This window comes from Galleria mellonella, unplaced genomic scaffold, assembly GCF_026898425.1.
Source record: "Galleria mellonella isolate WM207_F2 unplaced genomic scaffold, CSIRO_AGI_GalMel_v1 utg746, whole genome shotgun sequence".
NCBI classification, from domain to species: Eukaryota; Metazoa; Arthropoda; class Insecta; order Lepidoptera; family Pyralidae; genus Galleria; species Galleria mellonella.
Genome location: NW_026442148.1, coordinates 510,781 through 532,543, shown reverse-complemented (window position 1 = coordinate 532,543; position 21,763 = coordinate 510,781). Strand labels below are relative to the sequence as shown.

Here is a 21,763-nt window from a genome sequence, read left to right as displayed (position 1 = left end):
TGTTTGAATTAAAATGTGAACACACCCTAATTTCCAGCGGTACGTCGAAATATTATGCAAGGTGGAACGGCGAGATAATCATCCGAAACCCAACGATAGTTAACTTCTGCGTGGCAAATGGTAACTTTGTTCTCAGACCAAGTCGAACCGATTATTATGAGTCTCTTTTATTCAAAAGGTCCTTCTACGGTGATCTTCTATTGGTGGAAGTAATTTAATAAAAGTTAAAATCTGTTCAGTCTATTAGAAACTAGCTATATCCCGCGTCTATTCTTGCTTAATTCAGTATATAAATAATCCTACGTGTTAAGTTAAAATATAATCTATCCGTTTACCAAATTTTATTCGAATCAGTTACGCCGTTTGTGCCTGATTAAGTGACAAATGTCCATCTTTACAAATTTTCACTTTTATAATATTAGTAGAAATAGTCGGATTTTAATTTTGAAATTTTTTTTTTCGAAAACATTTCATTTGGAAAAACATTGGTCAGCTTTGGAGTGATCGAAACAAAAATTCTCTTTGGAAAAAAGTTGTTCAGATTTAGAATAATAGGAAAAGAATTTCACTTTAGAAAAATATTGTTCAGTTATGCAATAATAGGAAAATATTTTTTCTTTGGAGAAAAGTAATTCCGTTTTGGAATAATAGGAAAAGAATATCCCTTTGGAAAAAAGTTGTTCAATTTTGGAATAATAAAAACAGAATTTCTCTTTGGAAATTGCAGTACCCCCAAGGGGTGTCTTATATATTATATATTTACATATTATACTATAACTAATATACACCATATGGCATTAAAATAAATATAAATAAATAAATACATAAAATTTTCAATATTGCATCGTTGGGTTTTGGGTTCGTTAAATTCTCATCGTACCACATGTATTATGTATTATATATTCTGAGTGTGACGGATTGTCTTTTGCAGCTCGGTCCCGGATCACAAGGGATTCCACGGTCCCACAGTGGACCACGACAGTCCAGTATTATTTGGTATACTGGCACATCCGGATAATAAGGTAAGTCAAGTATCAATTTTGTTATTGACAGTCAATCGGACGTCAAGAAGTAGATTTTGATCTAAACAAATATCATCATCGTCATCATCATATCAGCTTTTAACTGTCCACTGCTGGACGTAAGCCTCCCCTTAGTGGAGTTTTGCCAGTAGTCGTCACGCTTGGCGGATTGGCAACTGCAGCCAGCCTTTGGGGATGTTTTAAGAAGAACGCTGCTGCCCATCCCTCGCCTTCCCTTAGTCGCCTCTTACGACATCCACGGGAAAGGAAGGGGTGGCCTATCCTATGCCGGGATCACAAGACAGCTAAACAAATATATTAACATATATTGCGAACTACCTATTGCACGCGAATTCGTCCGCGTTTTCGTCGTTTTTCGTAAAATAAGTAGCTTATGGCCTTCCTCACAGTTCAGTGGTTTTGATGTAACAGACACATGGGAAATGTGCTCTGCTCCTATTTATCGTAGCATGATGAAAAGTATACTATAACCTGCCTATGAGTATGAAGAATAATTGTACCATGTTTCGTTAAAATCCGTCGAGTAGTTTTTGTTTCTATAACGAACATACAGACAGACAGACAAAAATTTTACTGATTGCATTTTTGGCATCAGTATAGATCGCTAATCACCCCCTGATAGTTATTTTGGAAATATATTTCATGTACAGAATTGAGCTCTCTACAGATTTATTATAAGTATAGATAGAAGATAGATTGATTCTTGTGAGGGAGTTACAAGTGTTATTTTTATTTCAGTTACTCTCGTGCCCACCAGCGATGCGTCTAATCCTCACCTCAGTGGGGGGCAAGCAACGTAGATTGTTGCTACGTGGTGACTCAGCCGGCGTCGTCTCCATATGGAATGTGGATGATGCTGCTTTACCGACTCTACCGAACATGCCTTGTAAGCGGATTTGGAAAATATTATTAAAAGAAATATTTTATTAAAGTAAATTTAGATTTAAGCATTTTTAAATATTTATTTTTTATCGTTATTATTAGTTTAGAAGTAATATTAATAAATTAAACCTCCGTTCGCCGTGTGTGCCCCAGCATAGAATAGGCCACCATTTCCTTTCCCGTGGATTTCGTAAGAGGTGACTAAGGGAGAGCGAGTGATGGGCAGCAGCGTCCCTCTTGAAATATCTCTAAAATCCTAACTGCCGTTGCCAGTTCGCCTGCCAAGCGTGGCAACTACTGGCAGAACTCCCCTAGTGGGGAAGGCTTTGTCCAGCAGTGGACAATTAACTGCTGAAATGATGATGTTGATTATGATTATTGTCATAAAAATACAGTCGAATCGAGAGCTTCCATCTTTAGGAAGTCGCTTAAAAATATTTTTTTTATACCACTGAGGTGGTAAACAAGCATACGGCCCACCTGATGGTAAGCGGTTACCGTAGCTTATGAAAGCATGCAATACCAGAGGTATTACGTGCGCGTTGCCGATCCTGAAGAAACCTCTTTACCCCCCTTTTGAAGAAACCCATGCTGTAGTCTCTTGGAAAAATCTCGGCAGGGAGCTCATTCCATAACCTGAGTGTTCGTGGGAAAAAAACATCTCTAAAACCGCGTTGTACGCGACCATTTAGGCTGTAGGGTATGAGGGTGAACTCCCTGTTGATGGCGAGCCGTACGATGATAGAAAGTGACCGCAGGCATCATATTGAATAATTCCTCTAAGCACAATCCGTTGTACAAGCGGTAGAACATGCAGAGTGAGGCAAAATCTCTCCTAAGACTTAAGGGTTCGATACCGCTATTAAATATATTTGATTTCAGCGCATGCGCCTGTTGTGATGACGAGTTTGGACATGGCGTGGGCGGAAATGAACCCCAGTCCTGTCGGTATATTGGACCAACTGCACCACCCGGACGAGCCAGGTACATTATTGGATGCTCTTTTTTTGAATTGGGAGTTTTGGTCTTATTAACTGCCATGATGTCAACATTTTTATACATTTACCGCCATCTAGCGGCGATACAATCAATGACGCTAGATGGCGTTATAAGGTTTTTTTTTCAATAAATGATAACCCCGCTTGTGCGAGTATTACCAGTGAAGGGTAGTAATGCCGATAGGCTCTCTATCTATTGCTTGAATTTTAATATGCTCAATAAAATGTGAGTATGCCGAGTACTAATTTCAACACAACGGTAACAGTCGACAAATGTCTCTGTCTAACCCATTAGCGATTATAGTCGTGAGTGTATTTGTTTTATCTTTACAGAAATCAAACTGACCGCCTCTATATATCTTCTGGCCGCTAACCGACTGGTTGTCGGCCGCGAGGATGGCTCTATAGTAATTGTTAATGCAACTCATACAGTGCAGTTGCAATTGTTGCATGGCAGCCACCAGCAGTTGGATGGTATGTAAATATTTATACCCTTCTAGCTTTTGGTACACGTGATTCACAGAAGTAACAGAACTAATGAAATATACCACTAGATGGCGTAACGAGATAAAATCTACACCAGTTTTTAAGTTAGACCATCAGGAATGCATCTGTGAATGCTGCATACAATTCGGTGCAGTAGTTTTTACGTGATGCCGGAACAAACATACAGACAGACAAAATCTCTTAAAACAATCTTTTTTCGGTATTAATTGGCCTTATTAAGACCGTTTATGTAATTAGGGTTCAGTACCTCCAAAGGGTAAAGCGGGACCCTTATAGAATCACTTCGTTGTCCATCCGTCCGTCTGTCAAGACGCTTTTTCTTAGGAACGCGTGAAGGTATCACGTTGAAATTAATATCATATACACAGGTCTGCAATCTCTTAAAGCAGTGAAAAAATCAAGCTTCTAAATCGACGCAATCAATTGATCTGTTGACGATTTATTTATCCACTTTGATTAAAATACCAGAGGGAGACTTTGTACAAAAGTCGATTGCTTGGGTACCTCTGTCCCATTCGTGTTTCTACCGTGAAGCAGTTGTGTTTGCATGGCTGTGTTTCGGTTTGAACGGTGGGATATGGCGTGAATTTACTGGGTACAGAGGAATAACACCTGAGTCCTCAGGAATGGCAACACATGGGGGGTATCATGGGCGAAACAGTATACTCTGTTATGTCCATGGTACTGCTCATGTCTATAGGCGACGGTTGCCACTTTCCATCAGGTGGACCGTCAGCTTGTTTGCCATTCTAAGTTGTATAAAAAAAAATCTAAATATTTTTTTAAATATTTCCAGTAACGTTTAACAAGATCTCATTAAATAAATTTCTAACTAACAATTATATTTAATACTAGTCTTTTCGTAGCATAATACGAAAGTCACTCAGCCCAGTTGGCTGAGTTATGTCGGTTCGAGTCTTGTTAGAATAAAGGTGCATGTAAATAAATATTCTCTCTTTTCATTTTATTTATTTATTTATTTACACACATACACTAAACAAATCTTTCATTTAAATGTTATCATTAGTTAAATACAATTGCTCTTAAGAGAAATAATATAAATTATACATATTACATCTGACAAAATAACATAATAATGAAGTTTACACAATTATATAAAAACATTACTATTTTACTTTTAATTATGAATAAAAGGAAAACATATAAAAAAAACAAAATGAATGTAGCAGTGTTTGTGTAAAGGACCATTTAAGAGTTTCCTCTTGTCGGTTCAACTAAATCATGCAAATAAACATTGTTTAAATAAAAATTGTCTTTGTTTTAAGACTGGCCACTTACTGGTAGCTTAATTGAAAAGTATTTTTATTTATTACTAGCGACCCGCCTCGGCTTCGCGCGGGTACACATTACTTCACGTCACATTAGAAACCTCTAAATTTATCAGTATTCTTCTACTATATTATGCATGTATTATACATATAAACCTTCCTCTTGAATCGCTCTATCTATTAAAAAAACCGCTTCAAAATCCGTTGCGTAGTTTTAAAGATTTAAGCATACATAGTGACGGACAGACAGCGACATCTATTTTGTTTTATACTATGTAGTGATTATCATTAAGTCACTCAGCCTATTGGCTGAGTTATGTTGTTCGAGTTTTGTTGGACTAAAGGTGCTTGTAAATGAATTTGATTTGAATAATTTTTTATTGTTTCAAGACTGGCCACCCCATCAGTTGCTGCTCGGACACAACGGTAGAGTCAATTGTTTGCTGTACCCACACCACGTGCACCAGAGGTTGGTTGAGAATGAATTAATTCGTATTTTACATAATAAATACATAATAAGAGAATAGGTATTGGCGATCCGCACGAATGCTAAAGTTAAATGAGTTAAGGGGCCACCTGAAAATCACCGCTATATAGGTACATCTCGCTGGAGATATGCATATATAGCAAGCACCTGGTGCGACTCCAGCAACCAGGAAAATGTATTGTTTTTTTTCTTGTTAGTAATGCAGTACTACCAGTCCCATTGCTAGCAATATACCCTGTCAGGTCGACCTCCACGTGGTCCCCCCTGGAAACTATCGTGCTAAATTCCAGGCGAATTAATCACGATGGGCTAACTGACCTGCCCTTTCATTCTCACCTATCATTCCTCACTGGTGCCCCGCCAGCGTATGCCGTTAACGCAGGCGTGGCTACCATTTCATTATCATCTATTAAAAAAAAATACTGTGCTGTCCAGGTACGACCGGGCCCACCTGGTGTCGGGCGGCATAGACTTCGCGGTGTGCCTGTGGGACCTGTTCAGCGGCGCGCTGCTGCACCGCTTCTGCGTCCACGCCGGCGAGATCACGCAGCTCATCGTGCCGCCCTACAACTGCAGCGTGAGTTGCACTATATACCTACCTTACCAGAAGGAGACTTTGTACGAAAGTCATTTGCTTGGCCACCTCTGTCCCATTCGTGTTTCTACCGTGACGCAGTTGTTTGCATGGCTGTGTTTCGGTTTGAAGGGTGCGATATGGCAGTGAATTTACAGGGTACAGAAGAATAAGAATTGAGTCCTCAAGAATGGCAACGCATGGGAGGGTATCATGGGCGGAACAGTATACTCTGTTATGTACATGGTACTACTCATGTCTATAGGCGACGGTTACCACTTTCCATTAAGTGGGCCGTCAGATTCTAGTTGCATAAAAAAATGGCAGGCGGGTTGGCAACCACAGTCTTTTTATTTGCTGGGTGAAAATGGTATGGTAACCCCGCCTGCGCTAACGGGACACGCTGGCGGAGCACCAGTGAAGGGTGATAGATGAGAATAAAAGCAGGCCAGTTAGCCCATCTTGATGAATTCATCAGGAATTAACCATGATAGTTTCCAGGGATAACCGCCCTAGTATCTAGTCGACTTGGTTGGGGGTATATTGCTAGCAGTAGGATTCTTAGTCTCCATTACTAACAATCCCTTTCCCCCTAAGGCAACCACAGTTAGGTTTTGGTGATTGATAAATTGCTTTATGGGGGAGGCCCGTGTTCAGCAGTGGGCAATTAACGGCCGATATGATGATGATGATGATAATCACCAACATCGATCACCAGTTTTTATACGACTTCAAAACGAAGGCCTTCAATTCGTTTAATATTTGTTTTTGCCCCTACTTTACGCGTTTACTTCACCAGCCAGTTTTCATAATTATTTTTGCAGTCAACACTTTATTACAGTGTGGATTCCATTTTAATTTTTTTAACCAATTTAAACCAGTGCGAAATAATTATTTCAAAAAGTACTCCAAATGTTAAGCCAATATATGATCCATCTCTGTACCAAATTTTATCAGGGGGCACGGCAATACTTCCGCCGAGTCGAGTACAGCGGTACCATTCTTTTCTCGAAGCGATTTACATTTTTTACTTTATTTAATAAATACATTTGTTTCAGACTCGAATCCAGAAATGCGTTTGTTCCGTAGCTTCGGACCACAGTGTCACGTTACTGAGTAAGTTCTATAGGATACATTTTGTAAAGTGTGGTCAAGAACTGCAGTTTTTTTCTTACAACGCAGGGGGCAAACGAGCATGCGGCTCACCTGACTGGATGGTAAGTGACTACCGTCGCCCATGATCACCCACAACACCAGCGGCATTGCAGGTGTGCTGCCGGGAAATACTGCTGCTGGAAGTTGATTCCAAAGAATGGTTGTGCGTGGAAGGAAGTGCCTTGAAAAACGCACGGTGGAGGACCGCCACTCGTCTAGATGATTGGGATGTAACTTTAGTTTGTGGCGGGTTGTACGGTGGTGCATGACCTGATTCCTCCGGGGGAAGGGATTGTTAGTGATGCGGACCAGTTCCATTGCTAGCAAATATACCTTGTCAAGTCGACCTACACGTGACTCCGCCTGGAAACCATCGTACTAAATTCCAGGTGTATTCATCACGATGGGCTAACTGACCTGCTTTTTCATTCTCACCTATATCATCTCTCACTGGTGCCCCGCCTGTGTATACCGTTTTTTTTAATGGATGATAATAAAATGGTTGAAACCTTTGTGTTTCAAAGCTTTCGTTATTTTTGTTTTTGTTGTTTTTACACTTGAAATTTGCTTTATCAATCACTAAAAAACAGTATAGCTAAAAAATTTTTTTTAATTCCTATTTAAATAATTGTTAAATATGATATGGCCTGTTTCTTGGAGGTGAGTACTCGGAAAAGATAGTTGACAGTGACAAAAGGCCGGCAGCATACCTGCAATGCCGCTGGTGTTGCGGGTGATCATGGGCGGCGGTGGTCACTTACCATCAGGTGAGCCGCATGCACGTATGCCCCTTGTGTTCTAAAAAAAATTATGGAAGAAGACGTACTGTGCCAACCCCAAAGATTGGGAACAGGCAAGGCAATGATGATGATGACATCGTTATTTTTTTTTTAGGTCTAGCGGAGCGAAAGTGCGTGACGTTGGCCTCACGGCACCTGTTCCCCGTGGTGACCATCAAGTGGCGGCCGGCGGACGACTTCATGGTGGTGGGCTGCAGCGACGGCACCGTCTACGTCTGGCAGATGGAGACCGGCCACTTGGATAGAGTGTTGCATGGTTAGTATGTTTGGAAAAAAAGTTATTGAACTCATTAATATATATATATATATATATATATATATATATATATATATATCTTAGTATTAGGAAAGTGAAAAAAGAAAAACTTAAAAACTAAAGTGTGTTGAAAATAATAAGCTCAGTTGGATGAATAATAAAAATGTATGTATTATGTGAAGCTTAGAAGAGAATAGCAAACTGTCATAAATTATTAATGTTATATTTTCGTATTTAATATTTTGATTATAGAACATTAATAAAAACGACTATAGAGTTTTTACAACATATCCTCCCGTAATCAAAATATATATATAACAAAAATATTACTTAACAAAAATACTGGTACAAAAATAACAAGATAAAAGGTTACCCAATGCCCATATTCGTCATACATCGTAAATGCTGACCTAAAGGTTTCGTCAAAACATCCGCTGGTAGTGAATCAGTGGGCATATACCTTAATTCTATAATTTTGTCATTTACTTTTTCTCTAATAAAATGAAACTTTACGTCTATATGTTTAGTTCTATTGTGATGGACTGGATTCAACGCAAGTTTCTGGGCACTCTGACTATCAGAAAAAATGACAACATTTAGAGTTTTACCTGTTATTTCTGCCACAAAACGTTTTAAGAAACAACCTTCCTTAGCAGCTGCTGATAGCGCCATGTATTCGGATTCCGCAGAGGACAATGCGACTGTAGGCTGTTTTCTTGATTCCCAAGAAATAGGGCCTTTTGCGAGTTCGAAGTAAAATCCTGTATATGAGCGACGACTAACAGGACAGTTTGCGAAGTCAGCATCTGAGTAACCACGCAGTATAGAGGAGTCTTCAGTTTTTCTGTATGAAATACCAACATTCTTAGTTGCACTTAAATATCGAAGACATCGCTTAGCAGCATTCCAATGAGATTGATCATTATTGGAGTTAAATTGGCTTAAGTAACTCACTGCGTAAGCTATATCAGGCCTTGTATTTACTGCCAAATACATAAGACAGCCAATTAATGCCTGATAGGAACATTTAGACTCACCTGTACTAGGTTCCAGTTTCTTTTGAGCAAGGGGTGTTGAAACCGATTTACAGTTTTGCATTTCAAACCTTTTTAACAAACTTTCAATATACGTACTTTGACATATTTTAATAATATTCTCTCGGCAAGATATATTTATGCCTATGAAATAATTAATAATACCAAGATCTTTAAGTGAAAAATAATTTTCCAACTCACATTTGAAGTTGTCAAATGTTACTTCATTTTTATACATAATTAAAAGATCATCAACATATATGGCTATAACCAAGGAGTCTGTATTCGAAATATTTTAGTAAACACACAAGGTTCAGATGGTGTTTGAGTAAATCCAATAGTTGACAAAGTTTGTTTTAACTTTATATTCCAAGCTCTCGAGCTTGTTTCATATAAGGCCTTTTTCAATAAGCATACCTTATTTTCATCTTCCTTTCTCTTGACAAACCCTTCTGGCTGATCCATATAGACTTCTTCTTCCAAATCACCATATAAAAAGGCAGTGTCTACATCCATATGACGTATTTTGTATCCTTCCTGTACTGCTAGTGCTAACAGCGTTCGCAACGATGAGGAACGTATAACGGGAGAAAAAGTCTCATAATAATCTACACCTTCTATTTGTGTAAAACCTTTAGCTACTAAACGAGCTTTATATTTGACTATATTTCCTTCAGCATCTCTTTTCAATTTGTAAACCCACTTAGATGGAATACAAGATTTAAAGCTTGGTTTTTCCACCAATACCCAAGTTTTCCTCTTTAATAAAGCATCATACTCATTATTCATCGCAGTGATCCAGTCATTTTTATCATCTCTTGTAATGGCGTCACGATAAGTCAAAGGATCACCGCACAGCGGATCATCGCTTAGAGTATTATAAGAAAAATAGTTTGGAGGTTTACGTACTCTTTCAGTATCTTCTTCCAGATCTATCATCATTGGAGTTATTTGAAGAATCCGATGACGGAGATGAAGAATTAATTATATTACCTGAATGTACAGTTTCCAGTTCTCGATTGCGTACCTCTTCAGTACTAACTGAATTGTCATCTTGTTCCTCAATTGCTATATCACCACCTCCGCCAATTGAAGGAAAGATAATGAAGCTTCTTCTGAAGATGAGGTCTTTGAAAATAAGTAACTTGTATCCCAGTTTACATCGTCTGCCTTTTCAATTGTTAGTCCTGTAAATTTATCTTCAAAAAAAGTTACATCTCTTGATTTTACTAACTTTCTAGGTGTTTTCGCACTTCGGAAATAGTAACTTCTAGGATCATCTGAATATCCTATAAAAATATGTTCAGTTGCTTTCATATCTAGCTTAGTTCTTTGGCAAGAAGGAACATGAACTAAAGCTCTGCATCCGAAGACTTTAAGATGAGATAAGTTAGGTTTAGATCCGTACCATATCTCAAAAGGAGTTTTCTTATGAAGAGCACGATGTGGCGACCTATTTTTTAAATATACACTAGTCGCTACAGCATCTTGCCAATAAATTTTCGCAAGTGAACAATGAGACAACATGCAACGGGCTTTCTCCATAATGCTACGATTGCATCGTTCACTCACTCCATTTTGCTGAGGGCTATAGGGCATCGTAGTTTGATGCTTGATACCATTAGAAGCCAAATAATCAGCAAATTCATTGTTGACGTACTCAGATCCATTATCAGATCGCACTATTTTTATTTTTGAGCCAGTTTCACGTTCAACAAGAGATTGAAAAATAGAAAACTTTGATTTGACTTCTGTCTTAGAAGATATAAAATAAATAAATATAAACCTGGTAAAATCGTCTATAAAAGTAATAAAGTATTTATTACCTTGAAAAGAGGTTGTTTGAAATGGTCCACATAAATCTGTGTGAATTAATTCTAGAACTGACGTGGCTTTCTTACTTTTCAACCGTTTAAAAGGTTTTCTTGCTTGCTTACCCTCCACGCAGTGTATGCATGGTTCCTTGTCAACCTCCTTGTACTCCACTCCAACTGCTAGACCTTTTCTAAGTAGATCCATACCTATGCGACAGAGATGTCCTAATCTCTTATGCCAAATTTTAAAGTTTGAGATTTCAGAGTGCACATTATAGGCTGAAACATTTTGTGGCAAGTTAATCGAACAATCTAAATTATACATTCCACCACTAAAAGAACCGTGCAAAATAGGGTTATTAGCAAAAGATACATCACAAGATTTATAAAAGTTACAACCATTTTTATCAAAAACAACAGAAAAATCTTTTTCGACAACTTTCTTTACCGAAAGTAAATTACATTTTAAACTAGGAACATAAACAACATTACTTATTTTTGATACTACAGAGTTGGTATTTATTGATACCTCTGGCAATTTTTGTCCGTTTGCTACAGTTATGCTTCCACTATCTATAGAACGATAATTTTTTAGCCATTCACCGTGTGAAGTCATATGTCCCGATGCTCCAGAGTCGATTATCCATTTATCGGAGTTCTGGTTATTTAGGGATGACATAGCCACTTCAGACAAGCAATCTGTTGTATCTTCTACGTTTTGTTCAATTTTCGACATATTTACCTTTTTTACCTTTTTAATAGGGCAATCAGGGCTCTTATGTCCAGGTTTTCTGCATTTAAAACATATAATAGGTTTCTTCGTCTTCGCTTTTAATTGTGAAGTACGAAATGCTGCACCATCATCATTCTGAGTCACCTTTGACATTTCACTCAATAACTTCGTCTTAACCATTTCTGATGTTACTTCGAGGTTTGAATGTTCTAGAGCCATTACCAGTGGATCATAACGAGATGTTAGTCCACCTAATAAAGTCGCAGCAAGAGAGCTATCTTCGATTTTTTTGCCAATGTCTGCCAAATTCTGGGCAGTTGTCATGACTGCATTAATGTACGACTCAATATCGGTAAAATCTGATAGGGAGTACCTGTACAGCTGTCTCTCCAATGACAACTTCCGACCAAGACTTTGGTCTTCATATGCCTTTTGTAATGCATACCATGCCTCTTTCGCTGTCGTTGCTGTCCTCACATGCGTCATTGCCGCACCATCCACAGAAAGACAAATTTTTGATAATGCTTTCTGGTCATTACGTGCTTTTACATGGGAAGGTGTATCGTCAAACGATTCATAACCGTCTATTGTATTCCACAACTCTTCGTGCACCAACAGCATTCTCATTTTGAATTTCCATATAATCTTCACGTTTCATATAAATTCATCCCATTATGAATATATAAATATATATAACGAATGTTGAAAATAATAAGCTAGGTTTGATGAATAATAAAAATGTATGTATTATGTGAAGCTTAGAAGAGAATAGCAAACTGTCATAAATTATTAATTGTTATATTTTCGTATTTAATATTTTGATTATAGAACATTAATAAAAACGACTATAGAGTTTTTACAACAAAGTGACGCAGCAAAATCTGTTTGTCATCAGGCATGATAGCTGAAGAAGTGCTAGCGGCGTGCGACGAGACGGTCGCCGATGACCTCGGCGGGTCCTTGGCGGTCGGTACCACGGACCTGCAAGGGCTGGCGAACCCTGCTGTCCACTTCTTCAGGTATAATGGAGTATATCATTATATTAACAAATTTTATTTGGCTGTTTGAAGAGGATGGACGAAAGAAGAATCACAAAAGAGATTTATCGAGCTCGAATGTAGGTTTTTTTTTTAATGGATGATAATGAAATGGTAACCCCGTCTGCGTGTTATATTTTTATAGTCTTTTAATTATAGACGGTTTATTTAATTCTTGCAAATCCTTTATTAATTCACTCAGACGGCCATTATTATACAACACTATTTAATCAACTAATCAGTGTCCACCTCTAGTGATGTCCCATATACACTAGTGATGTGATCTTACAACACTGCGCTATCGGTATACACTGGTGGGGCACCAGTGAGTGATGATAAATGAAAATGAAATAAGGTGGTCTACCATGAAATGAAATTCCGAATTTTCGCGCTCAATTTCGTGTTTTTGTTCGTAACAAAATCGACCGAGTAAATGGAGCTTAACATTTCGTTCATCATAAATCCTATCCTAATAGTCCAAAGGAACGATATTTTAACATTTTTTAATAATTTTAAACGGCATGTATTATGTAATTTTAACATCAAATTTGTGTTTCGTTCGTGTCCGAAATTTCGGAAATCATTTCATGGTAGGCCTACAGGACTTATGGTAGGCCAAATCAATCACTATGGTTTCCAGGGAAACCGCGAGGTGGTCGACTTGACAGAGTATATCGCTAGTAATAGGATTACTAATCCCCGTTACTAACAATTCTTTCTATCCCCTCGAGATGTAAGTAGGAACCGCCCCAGACGGACGTATATCGACTAAATAGGCGGCGTACTGAAAAAGGGCCAAATTAAAAGTACCCGTAACCGGCGAGCGTGTATGGAAAGATTAGATAGATAGAGGAGTAATTATAAAAAAATATTTTTGCATTTAAAATTGCAATAAATAGTTTTTTAACAAAAACCTTTAGATTTCAAAAATAGTCATGAAAATCGCATCAAAATCGATCGGAATGGCAAATGTTATTATTGAATGGAGACAGTGTGATAAATTATCTAGTGCAGTGATTCTCGACCACTGTGCCGTGGCACTTTTGTGTGCCGCCAAATTTTAAAAGTGTGCCGTCAAATTTTGCAAACATTTAAAATTTTCGTCATAAACTATTTATGCAGTGTGTGTGTGTGTGTGTGTAGTAAGTGAATAATTTTTATCTTTTCCTTTGTGTGCCGCCAAATTTTGAAATGGTTAAATATGTGGCGCAACAAAAAAAAAAGGTCGAGAATCACAGATCTAGTGTGAGTACTGAGAAATCGATTGTTGACGAAACAATGCCGCTGGCGCAGGGGTCTGCGGCACCGTAACCTGACAGCGATGAGGGCAGCGACGCAGCGCGGGCTGGCGGCGCTGGCGGGCCCGGGCCACGCGGGCAGCGCGGGCCCGCTCGCCGAGCCGGCGCGAGCACGCCGCGCGCAGCTCACCGTGCAGGGCTTCCGCTCCAACCCGGCAGGCACGTTATGGGCCCAGACCCTCAACAAAAAGTATTGTTTTAAATGTTTTAGTATTGTTTTAATAGTCGTCATTGTTAACTTTGATTAAATTGCATCACATTCATGTTGTGTTAACGCGTTTATTGGTTTTTATGTCTAAAATATACGATGTACATTTTTGATTGTTATCTGTCGTGTTTTTTTTTTTCAAATAAAATAATAATAAAAAATAAATTTGTTAAGGTAAGCCCTTAACGAACTTATTTTTTATTATTATTTTTTCTTGGTAGATAGGTTATGGGCCCAGTATCTGGGTAGTTACGTTATGGACCCAATTTCTTGGTGTATGTACGTTATGGGCTCATTATATCGATAGATATAGTATTTTAAAAGAATGAATATTGAATGGTAACCTCACCAGTGCGGGATTATAGGTCAGGTTAGTATGAATAGCTACTCCTTTAAGTAGATATAGCCAGATTATATTTAGTTGATACGTTATAGCCCCAGTGTTCTGACAGTAACGTTATATATTCAATTACCTAGCAGATATTTATATTTATTTATTAATATTTATTTGTGAAAACATGTAATTGGCTTTTTGTGTTTCATGTTTTTTATTATACTATAAAATTTTCTAGCTATAGATTTTTCTTTATTAAAAAATAAAATACGTTATGGGCCCATTGTGACACAACGGCAGAACTGACTTATCATAGAAGTTTCTGACAGATTTATATCATTCCAAGTATTTGATTGCATTCTTGTCTCTGTACAGATCCGGAGAGCCACATACTGTTCTTCGATATTGAGGGTCTTATTGTTGAGCTTCTGAGCGAAGAGTACTCAGCCATGAGTCCCGCCAGCTTGGAGGTAATGCTATTTCAATTATTCATTTATTTATTTAAACTTTACTGCACAGTGGAACTATGTACATATGGCGGACTTAACACCAGACGGTGTTCTCTACCAGTCAACCATTGGATAAACAGAGAAATACGTAGGCGGTGCATTATTGAATTGAAGAAATATATATATTATTTTATGCAACTTAGAATGACAAACAATCTGACGACCCACCTGATGCAAAGTGGTAACTGTCACCTATATACATGAGCAGTACCGTGGACATAACAGAGTAAACTGTTTCGCCCATGATACCCCCCATGCGTTGCCATTCCAGAGGACTCAGGTGTTATTCCTCTGTACCCTGTAAATTCACTGCCATATTCCACCCTTCAAATCGAAACACAGCCGTGCGAAAACAACTGCTTCACGGTAGAAACATGAATGGGACAGAGGTACCCAAGCAAACGACTTTTGTACAAAGTCTCCTTCTGGTAAAATACTTAATATTCATATTTTAATTGAATTCATCTGTTTACATTGTCATTAAGTTCTATTGAAACAGACTATACACTCATATATCTGTCGGTAGGCGGCCGGACTTATTACGAGCGAATACATGAAGGTGGCAGCACTGACGCAGTCAGCCAGTCCGGACGCAACCAAGAGAATATCAGGTACATATCCGATTCCCCAATTGTACTTCTACTTAAGCTTTCCACTCTTACCATTTAGACAATTGGCAAACAAATTACACGGTAGATATGTTATCGTTACCGCTCGCATGACAATGAACAAGATGCTAGATAATGCTTTCTCTTTCTGACATATCCGTTATTATGGAAAAAATATTTTTCTTTGCCGTTTGTCTATAAGCGCTTAATAATATCACAGGAAATGCAAAAAAAAATAACAATAAAAGCCACTAGAGCATAGATTTTCGATAATATCCGTGGTCTATATCTAATACATATGACACGCAATAACAGCAATAGTTAGAATGAGACACCATTATAACAAAACACGCATGTCTGAGCAGGAACGAAAATAACCAGTCTTTGGAATCAACTTCCAGCAGCAGTATTTCTGAACCGATACGACAATATAACCTTCAAGAAAAGAGCATATTCCTTTTTAAAAGGCCGCCAGCACACCTGCAATGCCGCTGCTGTTGTGGGTGATCATGGGCGGCGGTAGTCACTTACCATCAAGCGAGCCGCATGCACGTTTGTCACCGGTGTTATAAAAAAAAAATTAAGGTCCTCGTATTAATTTTTTTTTAATCTTCTATGTACAGACATCGTTTACTTCCTCCTTTCATTTAACAGTTTCCTTTTGTCGGTGCAACTAATTCATGCATCTTTTTCCAGCCAGCTCTATCCCAGGCCATATCCTTGACCTCCCTATACGACATGACACCTAGTGTTTCCTTTATCTGTCCCATGTAGTTATTCTTCGGTCTTCCTCTTCCTATTTTGCCCTCTGTCTTTCCTTCTACTATGCTCTTAAAAGAATCGTCATGTCGTATAAGGTGGCCCAGCATTTTGCCTCTTCTATTCTCTATTATTTTAATTAATGTTCTTTTCTCGTTCACTTTGTTCAAGGACTTCCTCGTTCGTTAGTTTTTCTATCCAGCTTATCCTTTCCATTCTCCTTCATGTTCACATTTCGAATGCCTCAAGCATCTTTCTTTCCTTCTGCGTCATTGTCCATGTTTCACACCCATATGCTATGCTCCAAATATAATATTTTATAAATTTCTTAAGGATCGTTTACTTACAATATTAAAATTTATTATATATATATTTATTTCTCTAATTTTACGCTTACGCTAAACGGAAAGACTTCTTCGGCCGCGTGAAAGACAAGGCCGGGGATATGGAACGCATACTGAAAGAGAAGGACAAACATGGTTGGTAATTGCTTATATGTATTATTCGTGAATTTAGAGGGTACAGAGGAATAACACCTGAGTCCTCAGGAATGGCAACGTATGGGGAGTATCATTGGCGAATCAGTATACTCTGTTATGTCCATGGTACTGCTCATGTCTATAGGCGACGGTTACCACTTTCCATCAGATGGGCCGTCAGCTTGTTTGCCATTCTAAGTTGTATAAAAAAAAAGATTTACATACATACATATCTGTCACGACTGTCTCCCATTAGGGTAGGCAGAAACAATGGAACGCCAAATGCTTCGATTCAAACAGACCTCTTTCGCTTCCTGCACATTTCTCAATCTTTTCATACACGCTCGCCGGTTACGGGTACTTTTAATTTGGCCCTTTTAGAGTTGTTTTATGAGGGACGCTGCTGCCCATCCCTCGCCTTCCCTTAGTCGCCTCTTACGACATTCACGGGAATGGTAGGGGCGGCTCATTCTATGCCAGGACACACGGTGGCAAATCTTAGATAACAAGTGTTTATTTACAATCTATTAATGAGGTATATTTTTTTTAATGGGTGATAATGGAATGATAACCCCATCTGTGCTATCGGTATACACCGGCGGGGCACCAGTGAAGGATGATAGGTGAGGATGAAACAGGTCAGGTTAGCTCATCGTGACGAATTTAACAAGAATTTGCCACGAATTGGTTTCCAGATGGAAACACGTGGAGGTCGACCTGATATGGTATATTGTCAGCAATGGGGCTGTCAAACCATATTACTGACAATCCCTTTCCCCCCTTATGAGGTATATTAAAAAAAACCTTCTCCTAGGTATCCTGGCGAAGATGAAGGAGGGTGCAGAAACGATGCAGACCAAGTTGCAAGCGAAAGCTGAACAGTTGAAAGGTCATCTGGAGGTGAAAGGTAAGTGTAGGGTAAGATTACATGACAGGTGCTTCCAAAGAATATGTGTAAATATAAAGGAATTTCGGTGGAATATTTACTTTCGTCACCTACTTCATTTCACATTTAGGTTGCTGGTTCAGGGCTCGCGTATCTCGCTCTCTTTTTGGCGGGGCACCAGTGAGGAATGATTAGTCAAGATGGAGCAGGTCAGTTAGCCCATCGTGAGAAACTCACTATGAATCAATCACTATGGTTTCCAGGAGGGACCCCTCCTGGAAGGAGGAGGAGGTTGTCTGGTCAACCTCCTCGCGAGGATATATTGCTGGTAATAGAGTCGCTAATACCCATTACTAACAATCCCCTTTCCCCCCCCTACACTTCCGCTGTTAGGAATATTTTAAAAATGTTCATTCGGTCCGAATAAATGCGTAATTACTGTTATATGAACCTATCAATACAATACAACAAGACAAAAAAGTCCTATGTTGTTGAGGTTTTATTTATTTTATTTTTAAAAATAGATTTTCTTTTTTTTTTCTGTCAATATTTTGTTATTATGGAACGTCATTTTAAAATATTACTATTATGGAATCGACGGATTTTAACGAAACTTGATACAATTATTCTTCATACTCCTGGGCAGGTTATAGTATACTTTTCATCACGCTACGATCAATAGGAGCAGAGCAGTGAAGGGAAATGTTAAAAATGTCCACCCGTGCGTCGCCGGGACGGGTCGCTAGTATATAATTAAATAATTAAGTTTCATACTAGACAGTAAGTACGTGAGTTGCTCTCACTGCGGTCGCAGATCTGGTTTATAAAACAAACCAAAAAAAACTTCACTTTATAGGGCGCTCGGTTGCCTTGTTACATTGTTTGACAGACACGTGCAAAGGTGAGCGCGCACTAAGCCGCGCTTTTTACCTAATTTTAAATATTATTTATTGCTCCACCAACAAATAGCTACTTCAAATTCGACTGAAAAATGTCGACGAACGATAAGACGTTCCATTGTCACTTTAATTTGAAAATATTCCAATTTGTATTTGCATAGTTGTTTCGGTTTGAAGGGTGGGTGGGATATGGTGTGAATTTACAGGGTACAGGGGCATAGCATCTTAGTCCGGGGGGAAAGGATTGTTAGTAATGGAGACTAAAGATCCCATTGCTAGCAATATACCCAACCAGGTCGACCTTCTCGTGGTTCCCCCTGGAAACTATTATGGTTAATTCCTGATGAAAAAAACACCTGAGTCCTCAGGAATGGCAACGCATGGGGGGTATCATGGGCGAAACAGTATACTCTGTTATGTCCATGATACTGTTCATTTTTTTTTTTTATAGAACTTAGAATGGCAAACAAGCTGACGGCCCACCTGATGGAAAGTGGTAACCACGCCTATAGACATCCCATGGACATAACAGGTGGTTTCGCCCATGATACCCCCCATGCGTTGCCATTCCTGAGGACTCAGGTGTTATTCCTCTGTAGTAAATTCACGCCATATCCCAAAAAAACACAGCCATGCAAACACAACTGCTTCACGGTTGAAACACGAATGGGACAAAAAGCAATCGACTTTTGTACAAAGTCTCCCTCTGGTTCATATTTTGGAATTACCACTTTCCATCAGGTGGGCCGTCAGCTTGTTTGAAATTGTATTTTGAATGCAAAATCCGTTGTTCAATTATTACTAAACTAATATGGGCAACAAAAATGGGCAAATTTTATCGATTATCTTATAGGTTACAAAGAGAAACACCAAAATAAGTTTAGAAATGGCGATGTAATGTCGTAAAATAACCACAAAAAACATACAAATCGAGAATATCCTCCATTCGGAAGTCGAGAGTTCACGTCACATTTCATGTTTTTACCAAAATTTTTACCCATCAAAAAAACCCTTCAGGGTTTTTTTTTGATGGGTGAAAATGGTATGGTAACCCCGCCTGCGCTAACGGGATACGCTGTCGGAGCACCAGTGAAGGATGATAGATGAGAATGAAAACAAGCCAGTTAGCCCATCATGATGAATTCATCAGGCATTAACCATGATAGTTTCCAGGGAGAACCGCGAGGAGGTCGACCTGGTTGGGTACATTGCTAGCAATGGGATTCTCAGTCTCCATTACTAACAATCCCTTTCCCCCCCATACCCCCTCGTGTTGGAATGCTAAGGAATGTAATAACTACTAACAGGAAGTACGAATTCGATACACATATTCTGTTTACTAGTGCAATAATAGTGTTATTAAGAATATTCATTTGCGTCCAAGGCGAGCCACATTCGTAAATGATTTTGTGTGACCAATATGTGGGGCACACGGGTGTGGATGGCGGCGAGCGTGTTGGCGTACATGTTCGATGTATAACGTTTATATTACAAGTATAATGACATCTTTAAAAATAATAAGTAAATAATCAAAAACTAAATAATTTTTTTATAATTTTTGAGGGAACTTTACAGCTATAATAACTTAATAATTAAATTTATATGACAATAAGTTAATTTAAGGCTATCACACATAAGGTTAACGAAAATTGAATTAGTTACAGTCTAGATCGGTGTTTCCCAACGTGGGGCCCACACCCCACAGGGGGGCAATTTGATAGTTAAGGGGGGGCAATTAAAATGGACTCGAAGCGATTTTAACCCTCTTGTTCCGGTCCATTTTAATTGCAATGCTACGAGTAGATATCGATGCAAAATTTAACAAATAAAATAAATAAAAAAAAATGCTGTAAATAATTATTAGGTATAATTTCGTTTGATGTTATCAAAATATCAACTGGGCGATTAGCGTCGTCAAGTAAACTTTGTCGGGGAAAATTATGTAAAAATTTTTGAAATGTTCAAGAACGTTCGAAAAACGTTGAGAAACACTGGTCTAGATAAATCCCTCTACTTGCGTCGGGGGTTAGTTTTTAATCCATTTTAATACAGTTTCTATAAAATAATTTTGAAAGTATGTATGTATATCCTTTTAATTAAAATATTTTTTTTTAAGTTATAGCTTTACAAGTAACCGAGTTATGACAAACAAAAAAAATTATTTTTAACAGACTTCAAAAAGAAGTACGTTCTCAATTCGGTTATATTTTTTTTATGTTTGTTACTTCATAACTCCGTCAGTTGTGAACCAATTTGAAATTGTTTTTTTTATCTGATAGGATATACCTACAGATGGGATCACCATAGAATTGTTATCAAAATCTGATCAATTTTAATCAAGTACTTTATGTTTTTACACCATGATGACTAACAGGTTTTGTCAAAATTGAAATTAGTTTTTTTTTTTTGTGAAACACAATCTTTGTTGATGGAAAAATGCTACGCTTGACGTTGTTACCGACCGTATGTTTTCAACACAAGAAAGCCTACGCCCTCACCAAGGTAGTCTAGATTTGCAGTAAACGATCTCTAGTTTAATTTCAATAATTGAATCTTAATGCTATGGTCACAAATGTTATATTCCCTTGATACTGCTATAGGGCTTGGCTAGTTTCGAAATTCACCGGGTGTTCTCTGGTTTTCCTTTGTTCTGTTATTATTAACAGTATGGGTATGTAAAATCTATAAATTATGCCTCGCTTATCTAAAATAGTAAGTACTGAGTATTCTGGTTTTGATTGTGTTAATTTTGAGTGATAATTCCTTAAAAATAAGAGAAGAACATAGACTACGTTATATCCCGTTCATGGGTATATATTACGGACGATGCCGCGGGTATATGCTAGTTAAGTTATAATGGTATGTGTGAATACCAGAAGGAGACTTTGTACAAAAGTTGTTTGCTTGTGCACCTTTGTCCTATTCGTGTTTCAACCGTGAAGCAGTTGTGTTTGCATGGCTGTGTTTCCGTTTGAAGGGTGGGATACGGCAGTGAATTTACAGGGTACACAGGAATAACACCAGAGTCCTCAGGAATGGCAACGCATGGATGGTATCATGGTCGAAACAGTATACTATATTATGTCTATAGGCGACGGTTACCACTTTCCATAAGTGGGTTGCCAGCTTGTTAGTCATTTTAAATTGCTTAAAAAAAAAAGAATATCGCAGAAG

At 38.3% G+C, this 21,763-nt stretch overlaps 1 protein-coding gene across 3 annotated transcripts in view; it reads left to right on the top strand.

Moving 5' to 3' along the window:
* LOC113514624 (WD repeat-containing protein 7) overlaps positions 1 to 21,763 on the top strand; it is a 110,180-nt gene that overhangs the window by 10,110 nt on the left and 78,307 nt on the right. For 2 of the 3 annotated variants that reach the window (XM_052901191.1, XM_052901190.1), the window contains 14 exons: positions 932 to 1,022; positions 1,782 to 1,929; positions 2,808 to 2,909; positions 3,257 to 3,397; positions 5,110 to 5,188; positions 5,642 to 5,783; positions 6,839 to 6,896; positions 7,830 to 7,991; positions 12,468 to 12,591; positions 13,903 to 14,066; positions 14,825 to 14,919; positions 15,485 to 15,569; positions 16,736 to 16,804; positions 17,619 to 17,711. In XM_052901191.1, coding sequence (XP_052757151.1) covers positions 932 to 1,022; positions 1,782 to 1,929; positions 2,808 to 2,909; positions 3,257 to 3,397; positions 5,110 to 5,188; positions 5,642 to 5,783; positions 6,839 to 6,896; positions 7,830 to 7,991; positions 12,468 to 12,591; positions 13,903 to 14,066; positions 14,825 to 14,919; positions 15,485 to 15,569; positions 16,736 to 16,804; positions 17,619 to 17,711 — 1,553 coding nt within the window. The remainder of the gene's footprint in view (positions 1 to 931; positions 1,023 to 1,781; positions 1,930 to 2,807; positions 2,910 to 3,256; positions 3,398 to 5,109; positions 5,189 to 5,641; positions 5,784 to 6,838; positions 6,897 to 7,829; positions 7,992 to 12,467; positions 12,592 to 13,902; positions 14,067 to 14,824; positions 14,920 to 15,484; positions 15,570 to 16,735; positions 16,805 to 17,618; positions 17,712 to 21,763) is intronic. The other variant, XM_052901192.1, reaches the window with a different exon arrangement.